Raw genomic sequence first — 27790 nt, forward strand, 5'->3', positions numbered from 1 at the left:
ACAAAAATTTGGGAACTGAGCCAATGTGCCCAATTTTTTGCTAGGAGCACAGAGCCCACAGAAGAAGGCCCAAAATATGCATAGTTTACTTGAAAAGAAATCCAGATGAAATATTTTTGGGTGAAGTGAGGCACAATTTTAGAAGCAACAACAACCCTCATGCTAATGAGACGTTACATTTGGCAAGATGAATGTCTGCCAAACTCCAGATCCCACCATCCATCTATTAATTATATTTTGCTTAATTTTTTATAAGTGAGGGAAAGTATTTTAGAAGAAAATTTATCAAAATGACGATTAATCCGGCTACAAATGTTTTCTTTCGATGGTTGAAATTGAAACTGATTGAAGACATGATTTTCCTTTTTTTTCTAACGTAATCTAGCACGTTAAACATCCTTTAATTGGGATTCTGCAACATCTTTGTCGCGATTTAGTCTTCAGAGTATGATATCGTATAACTGCGTTATACAACAGTAGCTTTAGCATATTAAAAACACTAAAAGCGTGTTCTCGCTTTTTCTACTTTTTCCTATATGTCTTCTCAACTTGAAGTCTAGTCAAATGAGTTTTCACAGAAGCAAAACTGAAAAGAGTATTCTGAATCTGATTCATTTCGTTGAAATTACTCCGTATAAATTTTGAATAAAGGTATTACATACTTTGCTTTTTCTAATTGCTATATTGTGACAAATATGTTGCTGATTCCCAATAAAAGGCTATTCAACTATGCTAGTCCTTGTAAAAAAACGGAAAATCATGTCTTCAATTTATGCATGAGTTTCAATTTCGATCATCTAAAGAAAACATTTTAAAATTCAGATGGTTGTGCAACCATATTAATTGCCACTTTGAATTTTTTTTCTTAAATTCTTTACATAAAAAAGTTGAAGCAAAATATAATTACTAGATGGATGGTGGACCTGGACTTTGGCAGATATTCAACTCGCGAAATGTAATGTCTCATTAGCATGAGGTTTGTTGCTTCTTAATTATAACCTCATTGCACCCAAAATTATTTCATCCTGATTTCTTTTCAAGTAAATACTGCTTATTTTGGGCCTTCTTTTGTAGTCTGTGCCTTCCATCTGGCTTTTATTTTTCTTCTGGGTTTTATAGTTCTTCCACTTATATCTATTTTAAGCAGAAAACTATCACTTTGTTTTATGCTTTGAGAATTGTAATTTTTTTTACGGATTAAGAGATCTATGGGCGCTTGAAACGTTCACGGCAGAAAACGTTAAAAATTAGATTTCTGCTGCAAAATTTTTTCATGCTGCTCTCAGGAATGAGACTTTGGGAAGGATCTCTGAAGTATTGCAAACTTTCTGATACTCATTTTTGTGTTCTTTTTGTTAAAAAAATCTGAGTTGTTATAAACGTAGTTTTACAAAATGGAAATTTGCATTCTTTTTGTATTTTTCGGGAACAAACAAAAAATCAGACAAATCTATGCATCCGGTTGTTTTGTAACAATTCCAGTTTTTATCCACAGTAATTTACTCGGTTCACATTTTCGAGGGTTCAGGTTTTTGAAACATTAGATTATTTCATAGCAGTGAAACATTGCATAAGAGAACTGTTTTAATCTACTACTATCAAGAGGGTTTTCTTTCGAAATTTCAAACTTCGTAATTTCAAACATTGCTCGCATTTTCCCACTCTCATTCCGCCGATATCATTTTTCCATCTTATTCTAACTATCATATTATTTCGGGCTCATTTCACTTGAAAAATGCTTTGTTGTTTCCAACAATTCTTCAACACGAGTACATAAAAATCTTCCTCAATAATACAACTATTTTACTTTCACTTCATCTACACACGGAAAACTACAATTGTAAAAGGCTAATACAAAACTTCAAACGACAAACAAATCAATAAAGTCCTGACAGTTGCATGTTGACTAGTCTCACTACATCCGGATATATTTTGTAAACATCCTGGTCCATTAGTATGGTAAACGCGGCTGTGAGGTCTGAGGCGAACTTACAGTCAAAGTTGGTCTTCAACTCCAGACACGTCAAACAAGGCTTGATCGCATTTTCCAAATTCCGGTTCGCTGGACACATCTCTGGGCATATCCCGGCCGGGTTCATAAATACGAGGAGGGTTTTGCGAAAATCGGTTGATGACTTTTGGAAGACGTTGTTTGCAACGTACGATTGTCGAAGCACTTGTCTCAAGTCGTTCAGTTTCTTGGCCAGTTCTATGCAGTTGAAATGCTCGGTTGGATCATTGTACTGGCTGTTTTGAAAAGTAATGGCCCCTATTGAGCTTTCAAATTGTAAAATATTTAGTTGGGTCGGGAAACTAGTAGCTCCTTAGCCCGAAAGCACTATCATAGCGCGACATTTTAGTGCCAATGTGAGGAATCACATCTTATTGCTTTGGTTGGTAACAGAAAAATCAGATATGAGATCTGATTTTGTCTACAATATCTTCATTTCAATCAATTGAAGAAAATGATAGGCGTGACTGAACCATACTGAGTCATTAATATCAAACAACTGGAACGTTCGATGAAACGATTCCTACAATTCTAGGATTACCGAATTCCTTGGCACTAAGTACATTTGCGGATTTTTAAGCTTATGAAAAGCTCATTTTACTTGGTTTTCATACTAAAGTATTGATAACAGATGAGTGACATTCCGCTCTAGGAAAAAAAAAGGTGACCTCTAATTCCTACTTTTCCTATTGTGAAAATTGCTGAAGTTTTTCAATGTAGGGTTTTTATTCTAGTGAAGGGTTTTTCTCCTATCTCAGAAAACAGTCTTGCAGTTAATTGAAATTCTATTTAGCCTTAAATATCTCGTTATGATGGATTTTTGCCTTCAACATCGTCGTGAATCCTATTTTTGAATTCTTTTTGAAATCCTTTTTGACTTTTTTGAACGTGAGTTACTATTTAGATGTCCAATAGAATCATGAAAATTCAATAATTCCTATTTGGAAAACGGAAATTGTGCCAACATTTATTTGTTTAAAAAAATAGTAAATAGCAAATTCGTGCGTTGAGAATCGTGAATTTTTGCGAGAATTTTGTAACAATTTGAGAACTACATTTTTTCAACGCATTTTCACCGAAATTTGTGAAAAAAATCAGTAACTTCACCACATTTTTTACAATTTCAGCGGTCAGTAATTGTGACACTCCTTGGAACCATATTTTGGTTATTTAATTCCTCTCTAAGTAAAACATAAACCAACTAATATCGGAAGAATTGCTCTCGAACGACAGGCGGGTGGAAAAACATTTTACCCCACCGGGATTCGAACCACTGACCTCCCTCTTCATAACCATATGCACTACCCACTCGGCTCGTTGTGATATTTTGCACTTGTTTTTGCTATGCTGTAACCGACTTTATATTAGCAACAAGCTTTACTTAGAGTGAGAGCATTAGAGATCACTCAAAATGAAGAACGAAAGCGTGAAAAAGTCACTTGAAAAGTCAAAGATTGTTCTAGAAGAAAAGTGCAAAATGGTCAAGCGCAAAATTTGCATAAAAAAGGCCAACACCTTTACAATAATTGCTATGAACTTCGTTCAAGAGCAATTAAAAACAACTGACAAGCCCATATTGGAAATCAAAACTCATAGGTGGGAATTGCATCATCTTATAACTTTTCGCTGATGTTGTGGTCTATTTTCTTATAAAGGCAAATGTTGGCGACACTTGACTTCATGTAAACAGCGATTAAAATTTTCAATGAGGGCCATTACTGGTTGGTGACAACAATCAATCCGGATAGCCAGTGTTGTATTCTGTAAGCGAAGTCGGTTTGTTTGGTTGGCAGCAAGGCTTTGAAGAGGTAAGTGCCGTCCATGTCTAACTCACAGAACCAGTGATTCTTACTCAGCAACCCTGAAAATAAATTTTTCGACTAGTTTTTTTTTCTGAAAATGTCATAACTACGATAGTCCAGGCTCGAATCATCAATCTCCGGGTTGCGGTACCACATGAACTCTTATTCAAGTGCATGAAGGAAAAAAAGGAAAAAATGGTCCTTACCGATGCTAGTGGGGTGTTCATTGTTCGCATTTGAAGTACCTATGGGTCTCATGTCAAAAAGTCTCGACACATCGAATTCCAATGTCTCATTCTGAAGTTCTCAAAATTAATTGCGCAGGTTAACGTTCCAGACGGAATCAAGTATGTCCAGACCGTCCCCGGAAAAATGTTATGTCCAGACTTTCGCGCGTTCAATCCCAAACTTCAGTGCGTTTACCAAAATTTCATGCGTTTAAAGGATTCTCGTGCGTTCATGACTTCACGGGATTTTGGTGTTCAAGCCTAAGATTTTTTACAGTCCAAGCCTAAGAAAAACTTAATTTCGCTTGTATTCTGTTTCAAATGTCACAGTTCATCGGGTTGAAGCGCTTTTCTAATTAAATTAAACTTGGCATGGAGTATTGCCATGTATGTGGAGTCTGAAATAACAAAAACTTTTCAGAATAGATTAAAAGTTATTTTTGCATATAGACTTTTCGGAAGTTTTCGCTTATTTTCTTTGAAATATAGTAAACTTTCATCAGGTTGACGAGTTGTTGAAACGAAATCAAAGTTGCCTGGTGTTAGTTGAGTCTGAAACGACTACAAAGTTTATTGTAGCTTGTCTAGGGAAAAGGCTTATTATCTGAAAGTTTTTTTAGGACATTATGCCTGTGCCCTATTTCACCAGACCTTCGTGCGTACATGTTCAGAAATTCGTACGCCTTTTGATGTTTCCAGACTATGTAAATTTAAATGTACGACGCCTCCTTGCGCATTCATCTTTGGTCTGGACATATACTTGCTTCCGTCTGCTTCCGTCCTGGTGACTTTCAAAATTTCTTTAAGCAATTTGTTCTGAGACTGCACCTTGTAGTTTTCATAACAATAGGGACAGCCAAAATCTAACTTCATATCAACTCATAAAACTCATAACTGTTCATGAACAATTATTCAGTTTGAAACTTCATACATCAACTGACTTACGTCGGACGAGACGCTCTCGGACGACTGTCAAGCGGGGTATGTGCTGTCATCGCTCATACAAAATCGGATTTATATTAGCAAGAGACATAATTTCCAAATGCGCGCAATTCAAATCAGTAAAAAATCAAAAACGCGTGAAAAAGTTACTCTAGAAGATAAATCAAAATGTTCTATTCAAGAAAACAAACAAGCAAAATTTTTGAATAGAAAAGACACACTTGTTTCGAATAATTACTTGTATACAAATAAAATACAAATTTTGTTGAAGAGCATTCAAAAATGATCTCATCATAAGCACAGTCTCTCAGGGGAACTATTTTAAGTTTCTGTGCTTCATTTATTTGGAGAAAAGCAAAAAACCAAGAAGATGGAAAATTTTGAGTACTAAAAAGTTGTAATTATATCTAAAATTTTTTTATTTCAGATATATTAATTGAAATTTTTGTGATCAGTTGGACAGTGTCAGTGGAATACCTTTTTGCTAGTATTCTGATTTCATTGGAAAGAAAATCTTGTTTGTCTCTAAATTAAACTATCTGGTTTAAGAACGATATGGTTTTTCTTATCTTGTTTCCGAATGAAAGTAGACGAAAGTGATAACCGCTATTTTTATAAATTCTGATTGTTATCACAATAGAGCTATATATTACTCTTGCGGAGAGAATTCTTTCATCAAGAAGTGCTTCTGTAAAACGTCTCCAAATCAAAAGTGTTAACTATAATCTACCGTTTTTCATAATGAAATTTCAAAAAAATCAAAATATACAGTACTTTCAAAATTTTTAACAGAATGTTTCGAACGTTCTTTTAGCAAGATAACCGTTTCACCCTCTATACATCTACCTCTACACTCTAGACAAGCTAATTCAATTTCAGATATAACAAAAGCTCCCATCTTGTGTCAGAACTACGCTAAGATTATCTGTAATCAATCACTATAAATTTCAAGTATTCTCTCTCTCCCTCTCTCTCTCTCCCTCTCTCTCTCTCTCTCTCTCTCTCTCTCTCTCTCTCGCTCTCTCTCGCTCTCTCGCTCTCTCTCGCTCTCTCTCGCTCTCTCTCGCTCTCTCTCTCTCTCTCTCTCTCTCTTCTCTCTCTCTCTCTCTCTCTCTCTCTCTCTCTCTCTCTCTCGCTCTCTCTCTCTCTGTCTCTCTCTCTGTCTCTCTCTCTCTCTCTCTCTCTCTCTCTCTCTCTCTCTCTCTCTCTCTCTCTCTCTAAGTTCTAGTTTACAAAATACGAAAGAGTGAGATGAGAATACAAATGATTTAGTTTATCTCTAATGTCGTGTTGAAAACATGCTGTTTATTTGTTGTATTTTACCTGACCAAGACTAGGAGTTAACCTGTGAAAAGCAAGATCTTGCAAGAAATCTAATTTTAATCTAGAAAAATTAGCATCTTCTGCTAAGGAGAATCTGCTCGCACAAAAAGCATCAAAAATTTTAAATGCAATCAATAAACTTGAGACAATTTTTTCGAAAACGCATTATTTGGAGAACAATTTCTATTTAAATTAATATCCTATCGACAATTTTTTCCCAGATGATTCCTGTAGAAACACTATTGTAAATGGGCTTTTTGTTGCAAAATAAAAATGTTTGACAAGAATGCTGTAAGACTAATATCAGATATAAAAATTGAACAAATTTATCTTGCAAAAATCAGACGTTCTTTTGCATCAGCTGTCTATAGCTGGGCAACCATGAAGGCGATTGAAAAATTTGTAATGTCCACTGATTCCATTTCCATATACATTATTACCCAAAATCGCGAAATAAACGTATGAGAATAGAGCGCTTTAAAACAGTTGCATAAAATCTTGCTTGCTTGTGTTGCTTGCTTGTGAACTTACGTCATCCATGAAAAACAAAACAATGCAGCCTATCTAAAAACGCTTTCGAACTTTATGATATAAACAAGCTTGATTTATCCATTGCATAAAGACAAATGTATACAGCAACTCTTCCATACTTTTTCACGCCAGCTCCTATTTTATCTTAAACTGACTCTTCATCAAAGCTTAATACATTCTTCATCTGAAAAGGACTTAATGAAATCTTTTCTACAACTTTTTTATACCTTTACGCTGGGGAAAAATAAATTACAAGAACAATATGAGCGACAACGACTCTGAGCCCTCATCCAATTTTTGATCTTCAAGTACCGTTAGTGCTGGTTTCCGACGACAAAGTGATGAACTGGGAGCCCAAATATCAGGTTTGAATGAAAGAAAAGTTTTTGAAAAATCAAAAATTGAGCAACTAGAAGGCAAACAAAAAGAAACGATTGAGAGATTTCGCGCTCAAGAGCACTACACAAGCAGAGATTGTGTAGTCGTGTTCAATCCCCCTTTCGATCCCTCCGGTGCCAGATACGCAATAAGCAACAGATTGAAAAAATTTTATGGCTTTTTGGGTGTCGACCTCAATCAAGACCAAAACAAAGCATGCATATTCTTCCTGCAACTGATTGCTCTGGCCTTTTTGCGTTTGTGATTGCAAGGTTTATATATTTCGAAGAAAAAGACTGGGTGTATAGTTGTTGCCGCAAAATTAAACAACAAAACAATCACGTTAATAGCAAAAATATCCTCATTAATGAAGGTCTCCCAAGTGAGCTCAGATCAAAACGGAAGCAACAAAGAAAGGCTGTGTTACATCTACTAAAAACCGAAAAACCGCAGTGTCTCCGCTTCTGCCAGGAAGAGCGTTAACTCTACATCTCAGGTGACGATGAGTGGAAACACTTCTTTATAAGTTAGAGCAATATAAAGTTGAAATAACGGAAATGATTAAGTTCGTTATGAGTCTTTTTGCCCAGTTTACCTCAAAAAATGTTCAATGTTTCGCATTTAGAGATTTGTTGCAGCTAGCTGCGGGACTATCGCATTTGTCATCATCATCTTTGGATTTGTCATCTTCATCTTTAGCAAACTTCCTTATGTTACCACCAAAAGACTTTTTGACAGCTTGCGAAGCAATGGTCTCCGCAAGCTGTCAAAAAATTTTTTGGTGGTAACACAAGTAAGTTTGCTAAAGATGAAGATGAAAAAACTGATAGTCCCACGGCCAGCTGCAAAAAATCTCTGAATGCGCAACAATCAACAAATTTTGAGGTAAACTTGGCAACAAAGACTCTGGGTCTGGCTATTAACCGCCTACATCTTCAAGCAAACTGAGATCAATAAGACACCTGATTTGATTCCTCCATCTTATGTTAAGTACAGTTTTGTTTCTTAGGTTATATCGGATAAATGCCTATTATATAAACGCAGCTCTGTTCATCAAACGTTTCTTTAATATTTAATCGAACTTTACTTTGACAATAATCGTCATATTATTTCAATAACGTCAGCTTTTTGCTTCACAGATTCTTGTTCCCCCAAGCGATATCTGCAGCACAGAAACAATTTTATGCGTTGCACTTAATTAACAGAAAACTTCTTTCCAAAACACACGCGATATTTGCAGCTTTTTGGAGCAAGTGGAAACTATTATGTCCTTTATTTTTTGTTTTTTCTCTCTGCACCCTTTTTATCAACTTTTCGTATTTTCAGAGGTCAGTTTTCAGTTCCAATTGTGTTTGTTATAACGGTATGTTTGTTCCCAATTTCTTTAAAGCTTTCAGGCAGTTGCAGGGTAAGTGTATAAAACTGTATTGATTTTATTCCAAACCAAAAATTAGAGATTTATATTGATTTTCCAAAACAGATTTTCATCTTCAAAACTTATTTTTATCAAGATCATGAGCAAAAATTTTAATCTTTTGCAAATCATTAGAGCATATAAAAAAATTGCAAATCTATTTATAAAAAAATGACAACATGTAACAGAAAACAAAGGGATGGGCTGCTTCAATTTTTGTTAAAAAATTTAGGATGGCAACTTATTTCCAAGTTTAGCAACAGTCACTGTCAAAAATGAACCGTTCGTTTTAAGTTGAATGACATTAACGTATTAGTCAAAACTATTTACTTAAAACGATATAACTTAATTGAGAACTCTTCTGACAACATACGTGACTATTCACACATTATCGAACTCAGACAGAAAGACTGCCGTTTTCGCTGTGGAGATCACAGCGTTGATCATCTCTCTCTCTAAGTTCTAGTTTACAAAATACGAAAGAGTGAGATGAGAATACAAATGATTTAGTTTATATCTAATGTCGTGTTGAAAACATGCTGTTTATTTGTTGTATTTTACCTGACCAAGACTAGGAGTTAACCTGTGAAAAGCAAGATCTTGCAAGAAATCTAATTTTAATCTAGAAAAATTAGCATCTTCTGCTAAGGAGAATCTGCTCGCACAAAAAGCATCAAAAATTTTAAATGCAATCAATAAACTTGAGACAATTTTTTCGAAAACGCATTATTTGGAGAACAATTTCTATTTAAATTAATATCCTATCGACAATTTTTTCCCAGATGATTCCTGTAGAAACACTATTGTAAATGGGCTTTTTGTTGCAAAATAAAAATGTTTGACAAGAATGCTGTAAGACTAATATCAGATATAAAAATTGAACAAATTTATCTTGCAAAAATCAGACGTTCTTTTGCATCAGCTGTCTATAGCTGGGCAACCATGAAGGCGATTGAAAAATTTGTAATGTCCACTGATTCCATTTCCATATACATTATTACCCAAAATCGCGAAATAAACGTATGAGAATAGAGCGCTTTAAAACAGTTGCATAAAATCTTGCTTGCTTGTGTTGCTTGCTTGTGAACTTACGTCATCCATGAAAAACAAAACAATGCAGCCTATCTAAAAACGCTTTCGAACTTTATGATATAAACAAGCTTGATTTATCCATTGCATAAAGACAAATGTATACAGCAACTCTTCCATACTTTTTCACGCCAGCTCCTATTTTATCTTAAACTGACTCTTCATCAAAGCTTAATACATTCTTCATCTGAAAAGGACTTAATGAAATCTTTTCTACAACTTTTTTATACCTTTACGCTGGGGAAAAATAAATTACAAGAACAATATGAGCGACAACGACTCTGAGCCCTCATCCAATTTTTGATCTTCAAGTACCGTTAGTGCTGGTTTCCGACGACAAAGTGATGAACTGGGAGCCCAAATATCAGGTTTGAATGAAAGAAAAGTTTTTGAAAAATCAAAAATTGAGCAACTAGAAGGCAAACAAAAAGAAACGATTGAGAGATTTCGCGCTCAAGAGCACTACACAAGCAGAGATTGTGTAGTCGTGTTCAATCCCCCTTTCGATCCCTCCGGTGCCAGATACGCAATAAGCAACAGATTGAAAAAATTTTATGGCTTTTTGGGTGTCGACCTCAATCAAGACCAAAACAAAGCATGCATATTCTTCCTGCAACTGATTGCTCTGGCCTTTTTGCGTTTGTGATTGCAAGGTTTATATATTTCGAAGAAAAAGACTGGGTGTATAGTTGTTGCCGCAAAATTAAACAACAAAACAATCACGTTAATAGCAAAAATATCCTCATTAATGAAGGTCTCCCAAGTGAGCTCAGATCAAAACGGAAGCAACAAAGAAAGGCTGTGTTACATCTACTAAAAACCGAAAAACCGCAGTGTCTCCGCTTCTGCCAGGAAGAGCGTTAACTCTACATCTCAGGTGACGATGAGTGGAAACACTTCTTTATAAGTTAGAGCAATATAAAGTTGAAATAACGGAAATGATTAAGTTCGTTATGAGTCTTTTTGCCCAGTTTACCTCAAAAAATGTTCAATGTTTCGCATTTAGAGATTTGTTGCAGCTAGCTGCGGGACTATCGCATTTGTCATCATCATCTTTGGATTTGTCATCTTCATCTTTAGCAAACTTCCTTATGTTACCACCAAAAGACTTTTTGACAGCTTGCGAAGCAATGGTCTCCGCAAGCTGTCAAAAAATTTTTTGGTGGTAACACAAGTAAGTTTGCTAAAGATGAAGATGAAAAAACTGATAGTCCCACGGCCAGCTGCAAAAAATCTCTGAATGCGCAACAATCAACAAATTTTGAGGTAAACTTGGCAACAAAGACTCTGGGTCTGGCTATTAACCGCCTACATCTTCAAGCAAACTGAGATCAATAAGACACCTGATTTGATTCCTCCATCTTATGTTAAGTACAGTTTTGTTTCTTAGGTTATATCGGATAAATGCCTATTATATAAACGCAGCTCTGTTCATCAAACGTTTCTTTAATATTTAATCGAACTTTACTTTGACAATAATCGTCATATTATTTCAATAACGTCAGCTTTTTGCTTCACAGATTCTTGTTCCCCCAAGCGATATCTGCAGCACAGAAACAATTTTATGCGTTGCACTTAATTAACAGAAAACTTCTTTCCAAAACACACGCGATATTTGCAGCTTTTTGGAGCAAGTGGAAACTATTATGTCCTTTATTTTTTGTTTTTTCTCTCTGCACCCTTTTTATCAACTTTTCGTATTTTCAGAGGTCAGTTTTCAGTTCCAATTGTGTTTGTTATAACGGTATGTTTGTTCCCAATTTCTTTAAAGCTTTCAGGCAGTTGCAGGGTAAGTGTATAAAACTGTATTGATTTTATTCCAAACCAAAAATTAGAGATTTATATTGATTTTCCAAAACAGATTTTCATCTTCAAAACTTATTTTTATCAAGATCATGAGCAAAAATTTTAATCTTTTGCAAATCATTAGAGCATATAAAAAAATTGCAAATCTATTTATAAAAAAATGACAACATGTAACAGAAAACAAAGGGATGGGCTGCTTCAATTTTTGTTAAAAAATTTAGGATGGCAACTTATTTCCAAGTTTAGCAACAGTCACTGTCAAAAATGAACCGTTCGTTTTAAGTTGAATGACATTAACGTATTAGTCAAAACTATTTACTTAAAACGATATAACTTAATTGAGAACTCTTCTGACAACATACGTGACTATTCACACATTATCGAACTCAGACAGAAAGACTGCCGTTTTCGCTGTGGAGATCACAGCGTTGATCATAGCAAACTCAAAAACAAAGAAAAGCTCTAAAACAAACTTCAGGCGTTTGACTTGTCCTTTTGCAGGAAAATCAGCTACACCAGGGAAACTTCAATGAGTTTGAGTTGCGTCGATATGGCCTATTGCAGTCATGTGGTTGAAAATTCAGTTCTGAAAGCAACTATCAGTGTCCATTATACAATTCTATAGGACTTGAAAAGAGAAAATAAACTTGGCAGAGAAGTTGAATCAACCTGTCAAATCAAACTACAGAAAAATCTCAATGACCCGTTTATTGCAACAAAATTGGATTTCAAATTAAGTTAAGAGTCGAATAAATTTTTTGAAAAGCGAAACAGAAACAATAATAATTCTAATTTTTTTTACAATTTCAATGATTAGTTAACAAAGTAATTAACGACTCAATTCCCACGAAAATTGTTTATCACAAAAAACGTGATAAAAGGAAAGGATTGAAAATGAAATTAAAAACTTGGCTGCACTCCAAACTTTTCCCTATCACGTGTTTCTGTGAGAAAAACTTATATCAAAATAACTAATTACAACCAAATCAGAAACACTCTATTTTATTTGCAAAGAAAATTTGTCTTTTTGAAATCAAAAGAAATTTGATTTCAACGATACATTCATTACAAAAAGTTTCTTCCAAGCAGTACGAGATGTAGAAGGAAAAAATGAAGCCACAAAAATGTCGATTAAAATTGTGCTGAAAGCTTTAGTGATTGTTTTGCATCTGTTTTAGCCCAATTTTTCTCTTGCTGCGCTCATGAAGATCTAATTTTAAAGACCAATAGATCCAATTTTTCAATTGTATTTAGTTACGTTAACGAAACAACAGTGGGGAGAATCATAAATTCTATGCCAAATAAAATTTTTCAAGAAGAGGTTAGTTTAGGCAGAGCAATTTCCAAAAATACAAACCTATACTCGAACTCCTGTTCTAACTACACTTTTTGTTGACTGTATTGAGAAAGGCATTTTTCCGGAGTGTCTGAAACATGCCACGAAGGTTCCAATTCTTAAAGTTGGTGAAACAGAAAGACCCAGTAACTTCAGACATATTTCGCTTCTGTCAGTGTCAGCAATTTGTTCGAGATAATTTTATCTGATCAACTTTGCAGCTTTTTGAAAAAAAAACAAACAGTATTCTCTCACAAAAACAATACGGCTTTCGGAAAAAAATATCAACTGTACATGCCGTGATTAATCTGGCTTCGTAAAACCAAAAAAATCTTGGTACAAGAAGACAGCAGTAAAAAAGCGGTATTCTAAAACCTAAAACACGCTTTCGATACGGTGGATTAAAATCAACTTCTTGACAATCTTCAAGGCTTAGCTTTCACAATGCCAATACATGAGTTTTTAACATCATACCTATTATCAAAGAATCAGACAGTTAGATTGACGGGGAACGCCTCTAAACCAAAACCAATTCACTTCTGAGTACAACAAGGCTCAGTACTGTGTCCCTGGCTTTTTATTCTTTACGTTAATAAAATAACAAGAGCTTCAAGACAATTAAATTGATGAATTTCTGCTGACGATACTGTACTTATTCAAAACCAATCTACTGACCAAATTGCCTTCCAGAATGGAGTTAATCAAATTTTTGTGTGGTTGAACAACAGAAAATTGTCCCTCAGTTGCAAAAAACATTTGAAGTTCTTTTCAGCTAGCAAAAAAAGCTTGATTGCTTTTATATTTTAGAACCTTGATAAACAACAAAACTATTGAACAAAAAAGAGAAGTCAAATATCTTGGTAGAGTTCTTGACAGATTTTAAATCCTTTGAACACTATGAAAACTTAATGAAAAAATTGAATAGTTTCATAAGCTCTTTTTACCAACTGAGGAAGATACTGACTTGCCAACAATTACTCTTATGTTACAATTGTTATGAGCAGCCAACTTTTGATTATGCCGTTTTATAAACGGCACTGCTTGTAAAACTGCATTGGATCTACTTGAAATAAAATTGAAGCATTTGGGTTTAAAAAGCATGATTCATTTAAAAGCTTAAGAGAAAATGTTATATTCTAACAGTGAAAGAACTTCATTTGAAGGAATTATTGAAATTACTAGTAAAGATCTTAAGACATGAAAGTCAATTAGAAGCGATAATTTTAATAATCACGCCTGCTGAAATTCAAATTTTATCTATATTGAGCAAAAAGACTAAATTAAAAAAACTTTTAACAATAAAACTGGAACTAGCGCTATATCAATAAGTGCCCGGGTCAGGAAATTTTTAAATGCAATGCTAAAGCTTGAACCTCGTTATGCATAACACATAATAGAGATATAAAAATCCAGAATAGATTGTTCTCTTTTTTTTTTCCAGCGTTAGAAATTACAAACAAGGTAATGCTGACTGGCTTTCGCTTTTGTATTAAGTTACACATAGTTTTTGGTCATACTGTCTCATTTTTTGTTGGCTGTTGAAAATAATTTATGCTTCGTTGCGACTATATTTATTTCTTCAGTGCTTGTAACAGGTCACTGCAAATTGCTGACGAAAACTGATCCAAGGCATCCTTCGACTAGGCTATATATAAGCCTTCTGATTTCCTCTCAATATTAAGTGATGTGTTTGTATTAATAACAATAACATGTCCTAAATTTTGAAAACCGAATTTATTATTCAGTGATAAACTAGTTCTGGATCAGTTTCATCACAATTTGTTTCGTTCTGGGACCTCAGCCTGGGTTGAGATTACAACACTTAAAAATGTGACTAACGTTTGATGAGATCCAAGCTGGCGGTGATTGGATCGGCTGGATTCCCAGCAACTAAACAGTTCATTGTCACTTGGGCAAAGCTGAAGTCGAACACAGCTGCTGATTTCTTCGAGGAACTAGTTCCCGGTTCACGAGCAGTTCTACTGGGATTGCACAGTTTCCATAACAATTACCTATTTCAAAACTAATGCCAAATTTGTGAACATTTGCAAATTTTTGTTCTGCAATTTGTAAAGATTTGCAATTTATCTCTGCAATTTGCTCGGCAATTTGTAAAAATTTGCAATTTATCTCGTCAATTTGCTCGGCAATTTGTAAAAATTTGCCATTTATCTCGGCAATTTGCTCAGCAATTTGTAAAAATTTTTGTTCGGCAATTTGTAAAAATTTGTTGCAAATTATCTCTTCGCAAGGTCAAATTTGCAAAATTTTGCAAAATAATGTTATGTTTGCAAAAATTTGCAAACGATCGGCCGAGTTCGTTCCGGTCCAGCTCTGCTTAATTCAGCAATGTGGGTTATTTTCTTAACCAATTCTCCGAGATTGAGTAATTCAATTGAAAAATGTTAACAGTAAACCTTGTAAACGATGTGTGTGGTCAAATCACCCTACAAGGCCATCTTCTAATGACTAGGGACAAAAAGATTCAGACCTGTTTGCAATTATTTGTAAAATTGATGCATTATTTTACAAAATTTGAAAATTTTCGTATAAATGGTTGCAAAATTGACATTAAGCTTAAACTAGGTTAGTTCAATAACTCATTGAATGTTTGTGACAGATATTTTAGGTGGCAATTTACAAAACCCTATCTGATCTTTTTGACCTGCACCAGAGTTCTGGCCATTTTTACACGAAATAAATGGCCGTTTCCAGTGGCTTTCTTTTAAGAAAATGGCCGATTATTTCCTAAGCTGTATAAACAGCGGCCGTAATTTACTTTGCCCCCTCCCATAAATGTTTTTGGGAAATTAGATCCACTATGTTTAATTGCTCTCACTATGATTAACTATTTGTAGATGAAGCAGAGATTGGGGGGGGGGGGTCTAATCGAGGACAACTAATGTGAATTTGGACCAGTAATTGGTCTGAATTGAACCATTTGATCTGTCCTTTTTGCTAATAGTTTCAAACCTATTGTTACCCAACCACCTATCTTCAAATTTATGGACGCCGAGGGTCCTATATAAAAAGTCATCAGAAACTATGAAACTGTTGGAAACTGATTCAGTCTAGCCTGTCCGAATCTAAACTTGACGCATGACCGTCAAGCAAATCATCATCTTCAGAATCGCTATCGTCGTTTTCACACAGCAGAAGTTCACAGTCCGCTTTCGTGTCGTTGACCTTGACCGACTGGCTTTTACCCGATTCAGGGGTGAGCTCTCGGAGGTTTGCCTCGATTGTGTTGATGAGTAGATCGCAGAAATCACCCTCAACCAGGTTGACAAACCCCACAAAGTGTGACTTGAGCTCTACCTTCTTGTTCAGATGCTTCACTTGAGAGACTGGAACAAAAATCAATTTTTAATAGAAGAAAAGATTTCTATATATAGAAGAGAATTAAAACTATAATGAAAATTAATATTAATTTTTTTTTCAGTACCAAATATTCCAGCTTCGAATAATTAAACCAAATTAGAGTAGAAAGCGTCGTACTGAACAAATGCTAGGAAGCAATTTGCCTGTTTCAGCACCGTTAATTGAACAAAGGAAACAAAATTTCAAAAATGAGAAAGCTTGGAACAGCAAAAGCAGAGCATAAGTGTTTTTTAATTCGCAAATGTATTAGAGTTGAATCGAACAGCATTATTTCATTAAGTGAATTCATTTTCATTACCTTGTAATTCTTTTCCGTTTCAAATAATTTTTCGTGGATATTTTCCGTTTGTACACCCCCCTCACCCAGCTTAGTTTGCGCGTGTTAAATGCACCGCAACCCCCCCCCCCCTCTCGACGCACGTACCATATTTTTACAGAATGATTACTCTGTAATGGCCACATTATGGGGGGCACAAAAGAAAAAATAGATGATTCCGGTTACTTTTTATACTAATTTTAATGTTATACTATTACTACTGTATCATTAGGTTACGAGATTACTGCAATGGCAAATGCAACAAATATAAGCATTCATCAAATGACCCGACTGGTTGATGTTCCACTTTAAGGATAACTTCTCAAGGCAATTAAACCCAGATTGCCAAAAACGTTTATGTCACATCAAACAATGGTGTAACTATATCTACCCCATTAAAAAATTTCGATGAACATTTCCAAATCACAAGAATAACTAAAATTGACATTGGTCAAAATAATTGAACCCGCATACACAGGGTTACTACAGGCAGATGAAAAGAAGAAGCATTTCAAACAATGGCACCAAAATTTGATGTTGGATTGAGTTCTTTAAATCTGGCAATCAAAAACCAATTCGCTTGAAATTTTAAACAAATGTGAATTTGTAAAGAAAACTTTTGAATGCAACATTCAGTGCAATAAGTTGCTATCAATTAATGGAATATCCAAATCTTAACGGTCGTAAACGCTGTTAAGAAAGGAATAGATAGGGTACGTTTGTTTTTTTAATCCAGGCACATGATAAATAAAAAAAGACACCGTTTATTCAAAACTATGTTGACAATTCTTTGAGTGTTGCACTCAAACAGGGAAAAAAGTGATTGTGAAAACTGATTTAAGTTGTGTTTTTACAATTTTAGTTAACAAAAGATACAATTTTAATTACACTGTTCAATATTGCTATCAAAAATTTGGTAAGATCTCTGATTTCGTATCTTCGTCTCTTTTGTCGGCACAACTCGATATATTTTTCCATTTTAATTGCTCGTATTAACGATGCCAGAATTCATCAAGCGTATCGAAAAAAGGCTTATTCGCAACAAACTGCGACAGCAGCTAACAACAAGCTGTTGTCACATCAACAAAAATTATTCTTTTTCGTTTTAAAAATTGAAAAAAAAAATATTTCTGTCTTTTTGTGATACTTCGGACCCCAAAAGATTATGTACAGAAAGATGATAACTAAATACTTAACAATTTATTAACATTTTAAATAGCCTTTAAAACATTTGCAATTTTCGAAAAATGATAAATTAGCAAAACGGAAAAAAACCAACGGCTATATGATCGCAACACAACAAATGTTCAATCTGGGACTACTTAACTGAAGAAACAATGTTATCAATTTATCCTGAAAGGTCATATTCTAAAAGTTTCCAAAAGGTGGCGCCAACAAAGAAGTTTTTTAAGCATTTTGACTATTCTAATTGAGCCATTTTCAATTTTTTGCGAACCAAATCTTCATTTAGTTTTTTATATTTAAAAATACCAGGTTTCCGAAGTGAGCGCGTTTGTTGCTTTTGCGTATGTTAAATTGAACATACTGGTAATTTTCCAGCTCTAAAATGCGGCAAACTTATAAAATAGGGTTCAGAAAATTTTTAAATTAATATGAACGACTATGTTTACACAAAAAGACAGATACCATCAAAAAAAGTTTGAGAAGACTATATCGACTATGATAATTAATTTTTTTCAACTTTTCAAAAAATGAAACTGACAACACCCAATTTTGAGGTCTGATTTACTGTATTTTATTGATCTCACAAAATGCGGTTGATTTTGGTTTCATTTTGAAATTTAGAGACCACGTGCTAGATATCTATATGTTCTATTCTTTTTTACGCAAAGGCAACCAATACTTGTTTTGGACGAAATCTGTGGGACCAAACATTTTGATAGTTTTTTGAAAATTGACAATAATTTTGTTCCAAAAATTTTCAAAGAACGCTTTCTGCGCATACGGAAATGACCAAATAAGTTTTTTCTTCAGAATCTAAAATAAAGGTTCCAAACAGATTTCAGTGAATCTGTTGTGTAAACAGTGTATTATATGCAAACTATCATTGATGCATTTTTTTCTGTCAACTCATAAAACAAGAAATCAAAGAACAAGGCAGCTACTTATACTTCCTTTTGAAAGCGAAAGAAATAATAAAAAGATTTTGAATTTTTCGAGCCAAATAGTGGCAAAGTGTTCTATTCCAGTTAGTCTGCATGGAATAAATTTAGACTATTTTATATTTTGAATGTGTTTTGCAGACGATTGTGCAAATTTTGTCCTGAATAATTTTATATGATAGGCAGAGGTCTTTATTTTTTAGTGCTTATGAGTTGAGTGAAACAATCAAACACTTACTTATATTTGTGATAGGTCTTCAATAACAAAGTGACATTAATTATTTTTCTTTTAGTGACAAATCTGCTTTAGATTTTTGTTACGACCCCCACTTTAGTGGGGAGGGAGGAACTATATACTCAAATGGGTTTTTTTTTGTTCAGTCAATTTTGGCCGATCGATATAATCATCGCAGAGAGTTGTGAGTGGTATCATTAGAAAGCCGGTCCAGCGTAGAATGAGAAAGTAAAAAAATTTTTCATTTGTCGTTATTTATAGGGAGTTATCGAGGTTTACAGTTTTGTGGATAATTGCTGTTTTTATTCATATTTTCAGTATTTTTGACCAAATTTTGTCAATTTTGCTCAAAAACATGTGAAATTTGTTAACTGTACTGCTTTTTATTTCCTCTCTAAAGATAAAAGAGGGTTGCTGAGGTGTTTGGTCCGAGTTTGTTGGCTAGAATTTATGCTAAAGTTTTCAAAAATCAGACTTTTTTTGAGATAAATAGGACCACATTTGCTTTTGTTAGCCCCCTTGTCAAATTTGCTGGAAGTTGACACCTTAAAACTGCAGTCGAAATCTTTTTAAGCTCAAAAAGGACCTAATCGTAATGCCACTAGCTTTATGAGTCTTCAGGATTATAATTTTTCAAGTTTTTTTTGCAAATTTAAAATCGATTATTGAAAAAAAGCATTATTTATTTTTTGACAAACTGAAAATTTCTTTAAAAATTGATCTATTTCGCAATCATTTGAACAAGTGAATGTTTTGTTAGACGCGCAGTTAGTTTAAAATGCGGCAAACTTATAAAATAGGGTTCAGAAAATTTTTTAATTAATATGAACGACTATGTTTACACAAAAAGACAGATACCATCAAAAAAAAGTTTGAGAAGACTATATCGACTTTGATAATTAATTTTTTCAACTTTTCAAAAAATGAAACTGACAACACCCAATTTTGAGGTCTGATTTACTGTATTTTATTGATCTCATAAAATGCGGTTGATTTTGGTTTCATTTTGAAATTTAGAGACCACGTGCTAGATATCTATATGTTCTATTCTTTTTTACGCAAAGGCAACCAATACTTGTTTTGGACGAAATCTGTGGGAACAAACATTTTGATAGTTTTTTGAATATTGACAATAATTTTGTTCCAAAAATTTTCAAAGAACGCTTTCTGTGCATACGGAAATGACCAAATAAGTTTTTTCTTCAGAATCTAAAATAAAGGTTCCAAACAGATTTTAGTGAATCTGTTGTGTAAACAGTGTATTATATGCAAACTATCATTGATGCATTTTTTTCTGTCAACTCATAAAACAAGAAATCAAAGACCAAGGCAGCTACTTATACTTCCTTTTGAAAGCGAAAGAAATAATAAAAGATTTTGAATTTTTCAAGCCAAATAGTGGCAAAGTGTTCTATTCCAGTTAGTCTGCATGGAATAAATTTAGACTATTTTATATTTTGAAAGTGTTTTGCAGACGATTGTGCAAATTTTGTCCTGAATAATTTTTTATGATAGGCAGAGGTCTTTATTTTTTAGTGCTTATGAGTTGAGTGAAACAAACAAACACTTACCTATATTTGTGATAGGTCTTCAATAACAAAGTGACATTAATTATTTTTCTTTTAGTGACAAATCTGCTTTAGATTTTTGTTACGACCCCCACTTTAGTGTGGAGGGAGGAACTATATACTCAAATGGTTTTTTTTATTCAGTCAATTTTGGCCGATCGATATAATCATCGCAGAGAGTTGTGAGTGGTATCATTAGAAAGCCGGTCCAGCGTAGAATGAGAAAGTAAAAAAATTTTTCATTTGTCGTTATTTATAGGGAGTTATCGAGGTTTACAGTTTTGTGGATAATTGCTGTTTTTATTCATATTTTCAGTATTTTTGACCAAATTTTGTCAATTTTGCTCAAAAACATGTGAAATTTGTTAACTGTACTGCTTTTTATTTCCTCTCTAAAGATAAAAGAGGGTTGCTGAGGTGTTTGGTCCGAGTTTGTTGGCTAGAATTTATGCTAAAGTTTTCAAAAATCAGACTTTTTTTGAGATAAATAGGACCACATTTGCTTTTTTTAGCCCCCTTGTCAAATTTGCTGGAAGTTGACACCTTAAAACTGCAGTCGAAATCTTTTTAAGCTCAAAAAGGACCTAGTCGCAATGCCACTAGCTTTATGAGTCTTCAGGATTATAATTTTTCAAGTTTTTTTTGCAAATTTAAAATCGATTATTGAAAAAAAGCATTATTTATTTTTTGACAAACTGAAAATTTGTTTAAAAATTGATCTATTTCGCAATCATTTGAACAAGTGAATGTTTTGTTAGACGCGCAGTTAGTTCAAAATGCGGCAAACTTATAAAATAGGGTTCAGAAAATTTTTTAATTAATATGAACGACTATGTTTACACAAAAAGACAGATACCATCAAAAATTTTGAGAAGACTATATCGACTTTGATAATTAATTTTTTCAACTTTTCAAAAAATGAAACTGACAACACCCAATTTTGAGGTCTGATTTACTGTATTTTATTGATCTCACAAAATGCGGTTGATTTTGGTTTCATTTTGAAATTTAGAGACCACGTGCTAGATATCTATATGTTCTATTCTTTTTTACGCAAAGGCAACCAATACTTGTTTTGGACGAAATCTGTGGGACCAAACATTTTGATAGTTTTTTGAAAATTGACAATAATTTTGTTCCAAAAATTTTCAAAGAACGCTTTCTGTGCATACGGAAATGACCAAATAAGTTTTTTCTTCAGAATCTAAAATAAAGGTTCCAAACAGATTTTAGTGAATCTGTTGTGTAAACAGTGTATTATATGCAAACTATCATTGATGCATTTTTTTCTGTCAACTAATAAAACAAGAAATCAAAGAACAAGGCAGCTACTTATACTTCCTTTTGAAAGCGAAAGAAATAATAAAAAGATTTTGAATTTTTCGAGCCAAATAGTGGCAAAGTGTTCTATTCCAGTTAGTCTGCATGGAATAAATTTAGACTATTTTATATTTTGAAAGTGTTTTGCAGACGATTGTGCAAATTTTGTCCTGAATAATTTTTTATGATAGGCAGAGGTCTATTTATTAGTGCCTATGAGTTGAGTGAAACAAACAAACACTTACCTATATTTGTGATAGGTCTTCAATAACAAAGTGACATTAATTATTTTTCTTTTAGTGACAAATCTGCTTTAGATTTTTGTTACGACCCCCACTTTAGTGGGGAGGGAGGAACTATATACTCAAATGGTTTTTTTTATTCAGTCAATTTTGGCCGATCGATATAATCATCGCAGAGAGTTGTGAGTGGTATCAATAGAAAGCCGGTCCAGCGCAGAATAAGAAAGTAAAATTTTTTTCATTTGTCGTTATTTATAGGGAGTTATCGAGGTTTACAGTTTTGTGGATAATTGCTGTTTTTATTCATATTTTCAGTATTTTTGACCAAATTTTGTCAATTTTGCTCATAAACATGTGAAATTTGTTAACTGTACTGCTTTTTATTTCCTCTCTAAAGATAAAAGAGGGTTGCTGAGGTGTTTGGTCCGAGTTTGTTGGCTAGAATTTATGCTAAAGTTTTCAAAAATCAGACTTTTTTTGAGATAAATAGGACCACATTTGCTTTTTTCAGCCCACTTGTCAAATTTGCTGGAAGTTGACACCTTAAAACTTCGGTCGAAATCTTTTTAAGCTCAAAAAGGACCTAGTCGTAATGCCACTAGCTTTATGAGTCTTCAGGATTATAATTTTTCAAGTTTTTTTTTGCAAATTTAAAATCGATTATTAAAAAAAAGCTTTATTTATTTTTTGACAAACTGAAAATTTGTTTAAAAATTGCTCTATTTCGCAATCATTTGAACAAGTGAATGTTTTGTTAGACGCGCAGCAAAATCTGAGCTGATATTGATCTCACTGTGGATCTTACAATAAAATTTTTTTAGATTTAAATGGGGCGCGACCTTTTTTTTCAAAGAAATTCCGCTATGTAAATGTTTTTATGTAACATACTGGCAAGAATCTCAAATCAGGGCTCAACTAATGACAGATTTTAATTGCAAAAAAAGATGTCCAACGAAATCATAATATGGTTTAAAAGTTTAGTTCATGGTTTCTATGGCTTTGACGAATGGTTTTCGTAAAAATTTTATAGACTTCTTGAGTTTTGACTTCATTTGTTATACTTTTTGTAGCCCAACAACTTAGTGTCCCCAATCAATGATTCAGTTAATTTTTTAATAGATATAGATGAACCTAGACAATTTTTTCAGTTGTTTTCAAATGTCCCTTATGACTTTTTATTTTATCAATATATTTGTTTTGAGAAAAGATTGTTGAATTTTTGAACTTTGCCACTATTTTATCTTATTTCTCTCAACTTCCGGCACGGCCTCAGTAAAAATAGGCAAATAACAATTCCGTGTTAGTAACACATTATTGTTGGAAATTCCGCTATGTAAATGTTTTTATGTAACATACTGGCAAGAATCTCAAATCAGGGCTCAACTAATGACAGATTTTAATTGCAAAAAAAGATGTCCAACGAAATCATAATATGGTTTAAAAGTTTAGTTCATGGTTTCTATGGCTTTGACGAATGGTTTTCGTAAAAATTTTATAGACTTCTTGAGTTTTGACTTCATTTGTTATACTTTTTGTAGCCCAACAACTTAGTGTCCCCAATCAATGATTCAGTTAATTTTTTAATAGATATAGATGAACCTAGACAATTTTTTCAGTTGTTTTCAAATGTCCCTTATGACTTTTTATTTTATGAATATATTTGTTTTGAGAAAAGATTGTTGAATTTTTGAACTTTGCCACTATTTCATCTTATTTCTCTCAACTTCCGGCAAAGCCTCAGTAAAAATAGGCAAATAACAATTCCGTGTTAGTAACACATTATTGTTGGAAATCGGTTTTATATTCAACGTGTGTTTTCTTTGTTTTAGTACTACGCGTTTTCAAATATTTTTTTTTTCATTTTCATTTTTGTGCATAATTGTTTTTTTTTATGAGTCCATATCGTTTTCTTGTCGAATTAGCTTAGTTGGAAGTTTGAGCAACGTTGAAAAAATGCGTATCTGTATAAATTAATTGCTTTTGTTGAATAGTTTATGCTTTTTGGGCTGAGACCAAGTTATCTCGCAAAATTTTTGTTGTTTTTCCTATGTTTGTCTTTCCTTTTGTTTTTGACCGCCAAATACCTGATAAGGATAGGTCTAAATTGCTTTCTCAGGGCGTATAACTCCGCCTAGATAAAGATTTCTGTTTATATTTGTTTGTTTTAATGATTTTGAAACTAACTTTTTAAAACAGTTTTTTCATCTGTCTCTTTTTGCTCTCAGTTTGGTCGCCATGTAACTCATTCTCACTGATTATAAGTCTCAATTAAGTGATGATTCATCCAATTTGATTGTGCTTTATTATACGTCGTGACTGATTGCTTCAACTCATTTATTCTCAAATAAAAGTTTTCGAGATTTATAAACGGTTCAATTTTCGGGTTTCTTTTTGTTGTCATGTCTACGTTGTCTTTTTTATAGGGAAGGCTCGTTGATGTTAGGATGAGGAGAAAAATTGATTTACAGTTCTTGCGGGTAACGACTTATAACCATAGTGCCTTGAATAGTATGATGTCGTAAAATTGTTTGAAGTTTTGGCTTCTTTGTGTGTTTGTTATATATTTGTTATTTTGTGGGGTCGTGGCGTGGTCTCACTATTATTAGGCCCAATTGGCTTCCTGAGGTGTTGCATTCTAATCCATCGCTTTTTGTTGAAATCCTAAACCTGTTATCACTTTTGGAAATAATTTCAATAACTTCAAATTTTCGTTCCTCGGCTTTTTTACTACTTTTACTACGAGACTTCATAAAATGTTTGAGATTTTTATATATATGTACATTTTAGAGCAATTTTGTTTTCTTTTTTGTTTATAACAGTATTCGTAAATCCCATTGGCTTCAAATTTTTGCACAATTGAAGATTGGATTCTGGTATGTCTCAATTGCTTCCTACGGAGATAGAAATGAAAATTTCAGTGATTTCAGGTGATATCTAAAGACATAAATAATTGTGAAGTTAATTTTTTTCAAAAATAGAAACTTTGAATAAAACGTATTTTTAACCTTGCACCTCTTTGCTGTTTTTTAACTTTTTTGTCGACCTGTTAACCAGTTGCATTGAGAACCGGTCCCATATTTTTTCTAATGAATTATAGGTTTAACTGTTTTCTTTAGATTTTATCTGACGCGAGTTTGATTTTGTTATGATTTTTTAATGTAGACATCGAGCTGTGGTTGTAAATAATATTCAGTTTTTAATTTTTTAATGGTCTTTTTTACCCTCGAGCGTGGCATTATTTTATTCCATTGGTTGTTTATTGAACGATATCTATGTCTTTGATCTCTTTATCAGTTGGTAGCCAATTAAGTTCAGAATGTTGATGAGCGGGGCAGGAACATTATGTGCGTACGCACATTACCGAGCCTCCTTGTTTCTTTGAGTTTTTGGTGTTAAAAATCCTTTTGTTTTTATGTGCATAAAGCGCTTATGTTTGTAAACTTTTCGAACACAAAAACAAAGGCGACAAAAAGAAAACTGTCAATACTTTGTGACTTAGTTTTCCATTGAAAAAACTATTTATTGAATCGGGTTATAAATAACACCCAAAAAAGTACCACATAGTTAACAGGTTTGCTAAATTTTAAAGAATCAGATTCGACCGATTTTTGTATGTTTTAACCATATATAGTCTCTAACCGCAAGTTCCTATGAATTAGTAAAAAAAACCTCGGAAATCAATTTCTTTTTAAAATTTTAACTAGTTCGCATAGCTGATATAGTCTTCTGGAAGTTTATTTTATGAGAGTTTTGGCTAAAAAAATCTTAAGCCTACTGCCAAAATTTGCTGGTATTTTCGATTTAATTGTTTTTTTTCCGGTTTTTTTTTTACAGAACCTTGGTTTTTTTTTCGTTTCAGAACGCAAAAAATCCAAACAAAACTTCGTTTCGTTTCGTTTTCATAGCATCACATATAAACGCCACGACTATGAATTAATTAACTTATTCTCTATCGTTGTCCGTCATGACTGCTACATTTTAAAAGACATTTAGCAAAAACTTAAAAATTGTTCAACTAGTTTTGTCAATAAGTTAAAGAAAAACTTCACGTGTTTGCAACACTTATTTTAAACTTTGATTGAGAAGAAGTATATTTGAAGATGCTAGGAATAAAGCGCTAGTGTAGCGTTCGACTACGTTTTTTTCTTAAAAAACATGACTTTTTCGTATGGAAAGTGAAATTATGAGAAATGTTACCCACAGTTTCGGCCGTTTAAACCAAAACTATGACAACATACACTTTTCAAAATGAAAAATCCAAGGTTTTCCATCAAAATCGATTATATCACAGGTCTATGTCGCGTCTTCTGGACTAGGCACATATATGTAATGGTTACTGAGAACTTCTGGCGCTTAACTCGAACCGCGAAGCTGTTCGAGATATTAAATCAGAATTTCGAAGTGACTTTTAGAGTCACTTAACCATGCTTAAAACACGAAACGCGCACGTTTTAAAATGACAGAAGTCAACGAAATTCAACTTCTGGCTCAGCAGCAACTGCTAGAAATTTGACTTCTGGCACTGCAGACTTTCGGCATTTTGAAATGTGCACGTGAGTGCTTTAACTACTGGTACCTCATTAATAGATTTACCCCACCATAAATTGAAAACTTCTAAAACAAAAAAAAATATCGCCAACTTAATTTGTTATTTTTACTTTTTCAAGATTGCTGGTGTACGGTTTAAAATCTCGTTGGATCTGTGCTTACCTTTCAGGGAAAACGGGTCTAGCGCGTGATCAATCTCACCCTTCTTGCTTTTCTGCGTCTTGCGTTTCAAAAACGACATCAAAACAACCCAAATTGTAAACACAAAACAGAGACGTAGATAAAAGAAAAACCAACGCAAACTTCAAATTTCGGTACTCAGTAACTGATAAACACTTCTGAAACTCTTAAGATGGTACAATATGCTAATATGGGTCACGTTTCGGGTTAGACTATTGTAGTTTTAGTGAATTTATAGTAAGTAGCGATGCGATTTAGTTATAAATGAGAAAGCGCGAAATGCGCATGATGAGATTTTGAGCAGTAATAAATCGAAGTTAGCTCAGAAGTGTGTCAACAGAGAATGTTCCTGCAACGCAAACGCAGATTAAGATTAAACACAGTCCGAAAGAGAACAAGAACTGATTTGAGAAGAGTTTTCAAATTCTCTTCAATCTTCATTCACAATCGGATTGTTCAATGTTTAACTGTCTCACAATTTTGATATGGGTTGGTTTTGTAACTTACTCTAAAGATAACTCAGATAGCCGCCAAAATTTGTAACATTATAATTATTTTTTCCCGTTTCAGCCCCCTGCCCCCCCCCCAAAAAAAAACAGAGGAGTTGGTGCATATTATCTGAAAGTGTGGAAAGCTAAAGATTGATTTATGTGACATCAAACTAGAGTGCGTATTGCGTAATTGGCGCGAGGTGGGGGGGGGTATTAGGGGGTTATAAGGTATTAATTACGTTGGAGTATTACTAACTAATTCATATGCTTTGAAAGATGAGGGGGTAGGGTTATCACTATTAAACGTATTACTAACTTTAGGGTATAACAAATTCAACTTCGTTGGAAAACGAAGCAGTTTGACTTGACTTTCACTCTCAAAAATATTTCTAAAATGGAACTTAATAGATTGAAACTTGACCCTCAGATGCATTTTGAGGCGACATCTCAATTTAGGAGAAAATAGCATATATCGGTTGGTATATCGGTTTCCTAAGTTGTACAATTTTAACTGATGAATTCCATTG

General features: G+C 33.6%; 1 protein-coding gene across 2 annotated transcripts; it reads right to left on the minus strand.

Moving 5' to 3' along the window:
- Positions 1 to 1780: 1780 nt before the first annotated feature.
- On the minus strand, positions 1781 to 27152 carry LOC142338661 (uncharacterized). Of its 2 annotated transcripts, none has more exons than XM_075388514.1 (5): positions 26755 to 27152; positions 15936 to 16206; positions 14699 to 14838; positions 3731 to 3872; positions 1781 to 2247 (listed from the first exon to the last, which is right to left on the minus strand). In XM_075388514.1, exons 1-5 carry the CDS (start codon positions 26831 to 26833, stop codon positions 1878 to 1880), a joined length of 1002 nt encoding a protein of 333 aa, XP_075244629.1. In that variant the 5' UTR covers positions 26834 to 27152; the 3' UTR covers positions 1781 to 1877. The 2 variants fall into 2 exon arrangements, with proteins under 2 accessions (XP_075244629.1, XP_075244628.1); XM_075388513.1 differs by having other exon boundaries at positions 14699 to 14841.
- Positions 27153 to 27790: the final 638 nt, after the last annotated feature.

Source organism: Convolutriloba macropyga, chromosome 4, assembly GCF_964194025.1.
Source record: "Convolutriloba macropyga chromosome 4, txConMacr16.3, whole genome shotgun sequence".
NCBI lineage: Eukaryota > Metazoa > Xenacoelomorpha > Acoela > Convolutidae > Convolutriloba > Convolutriloba macropyga.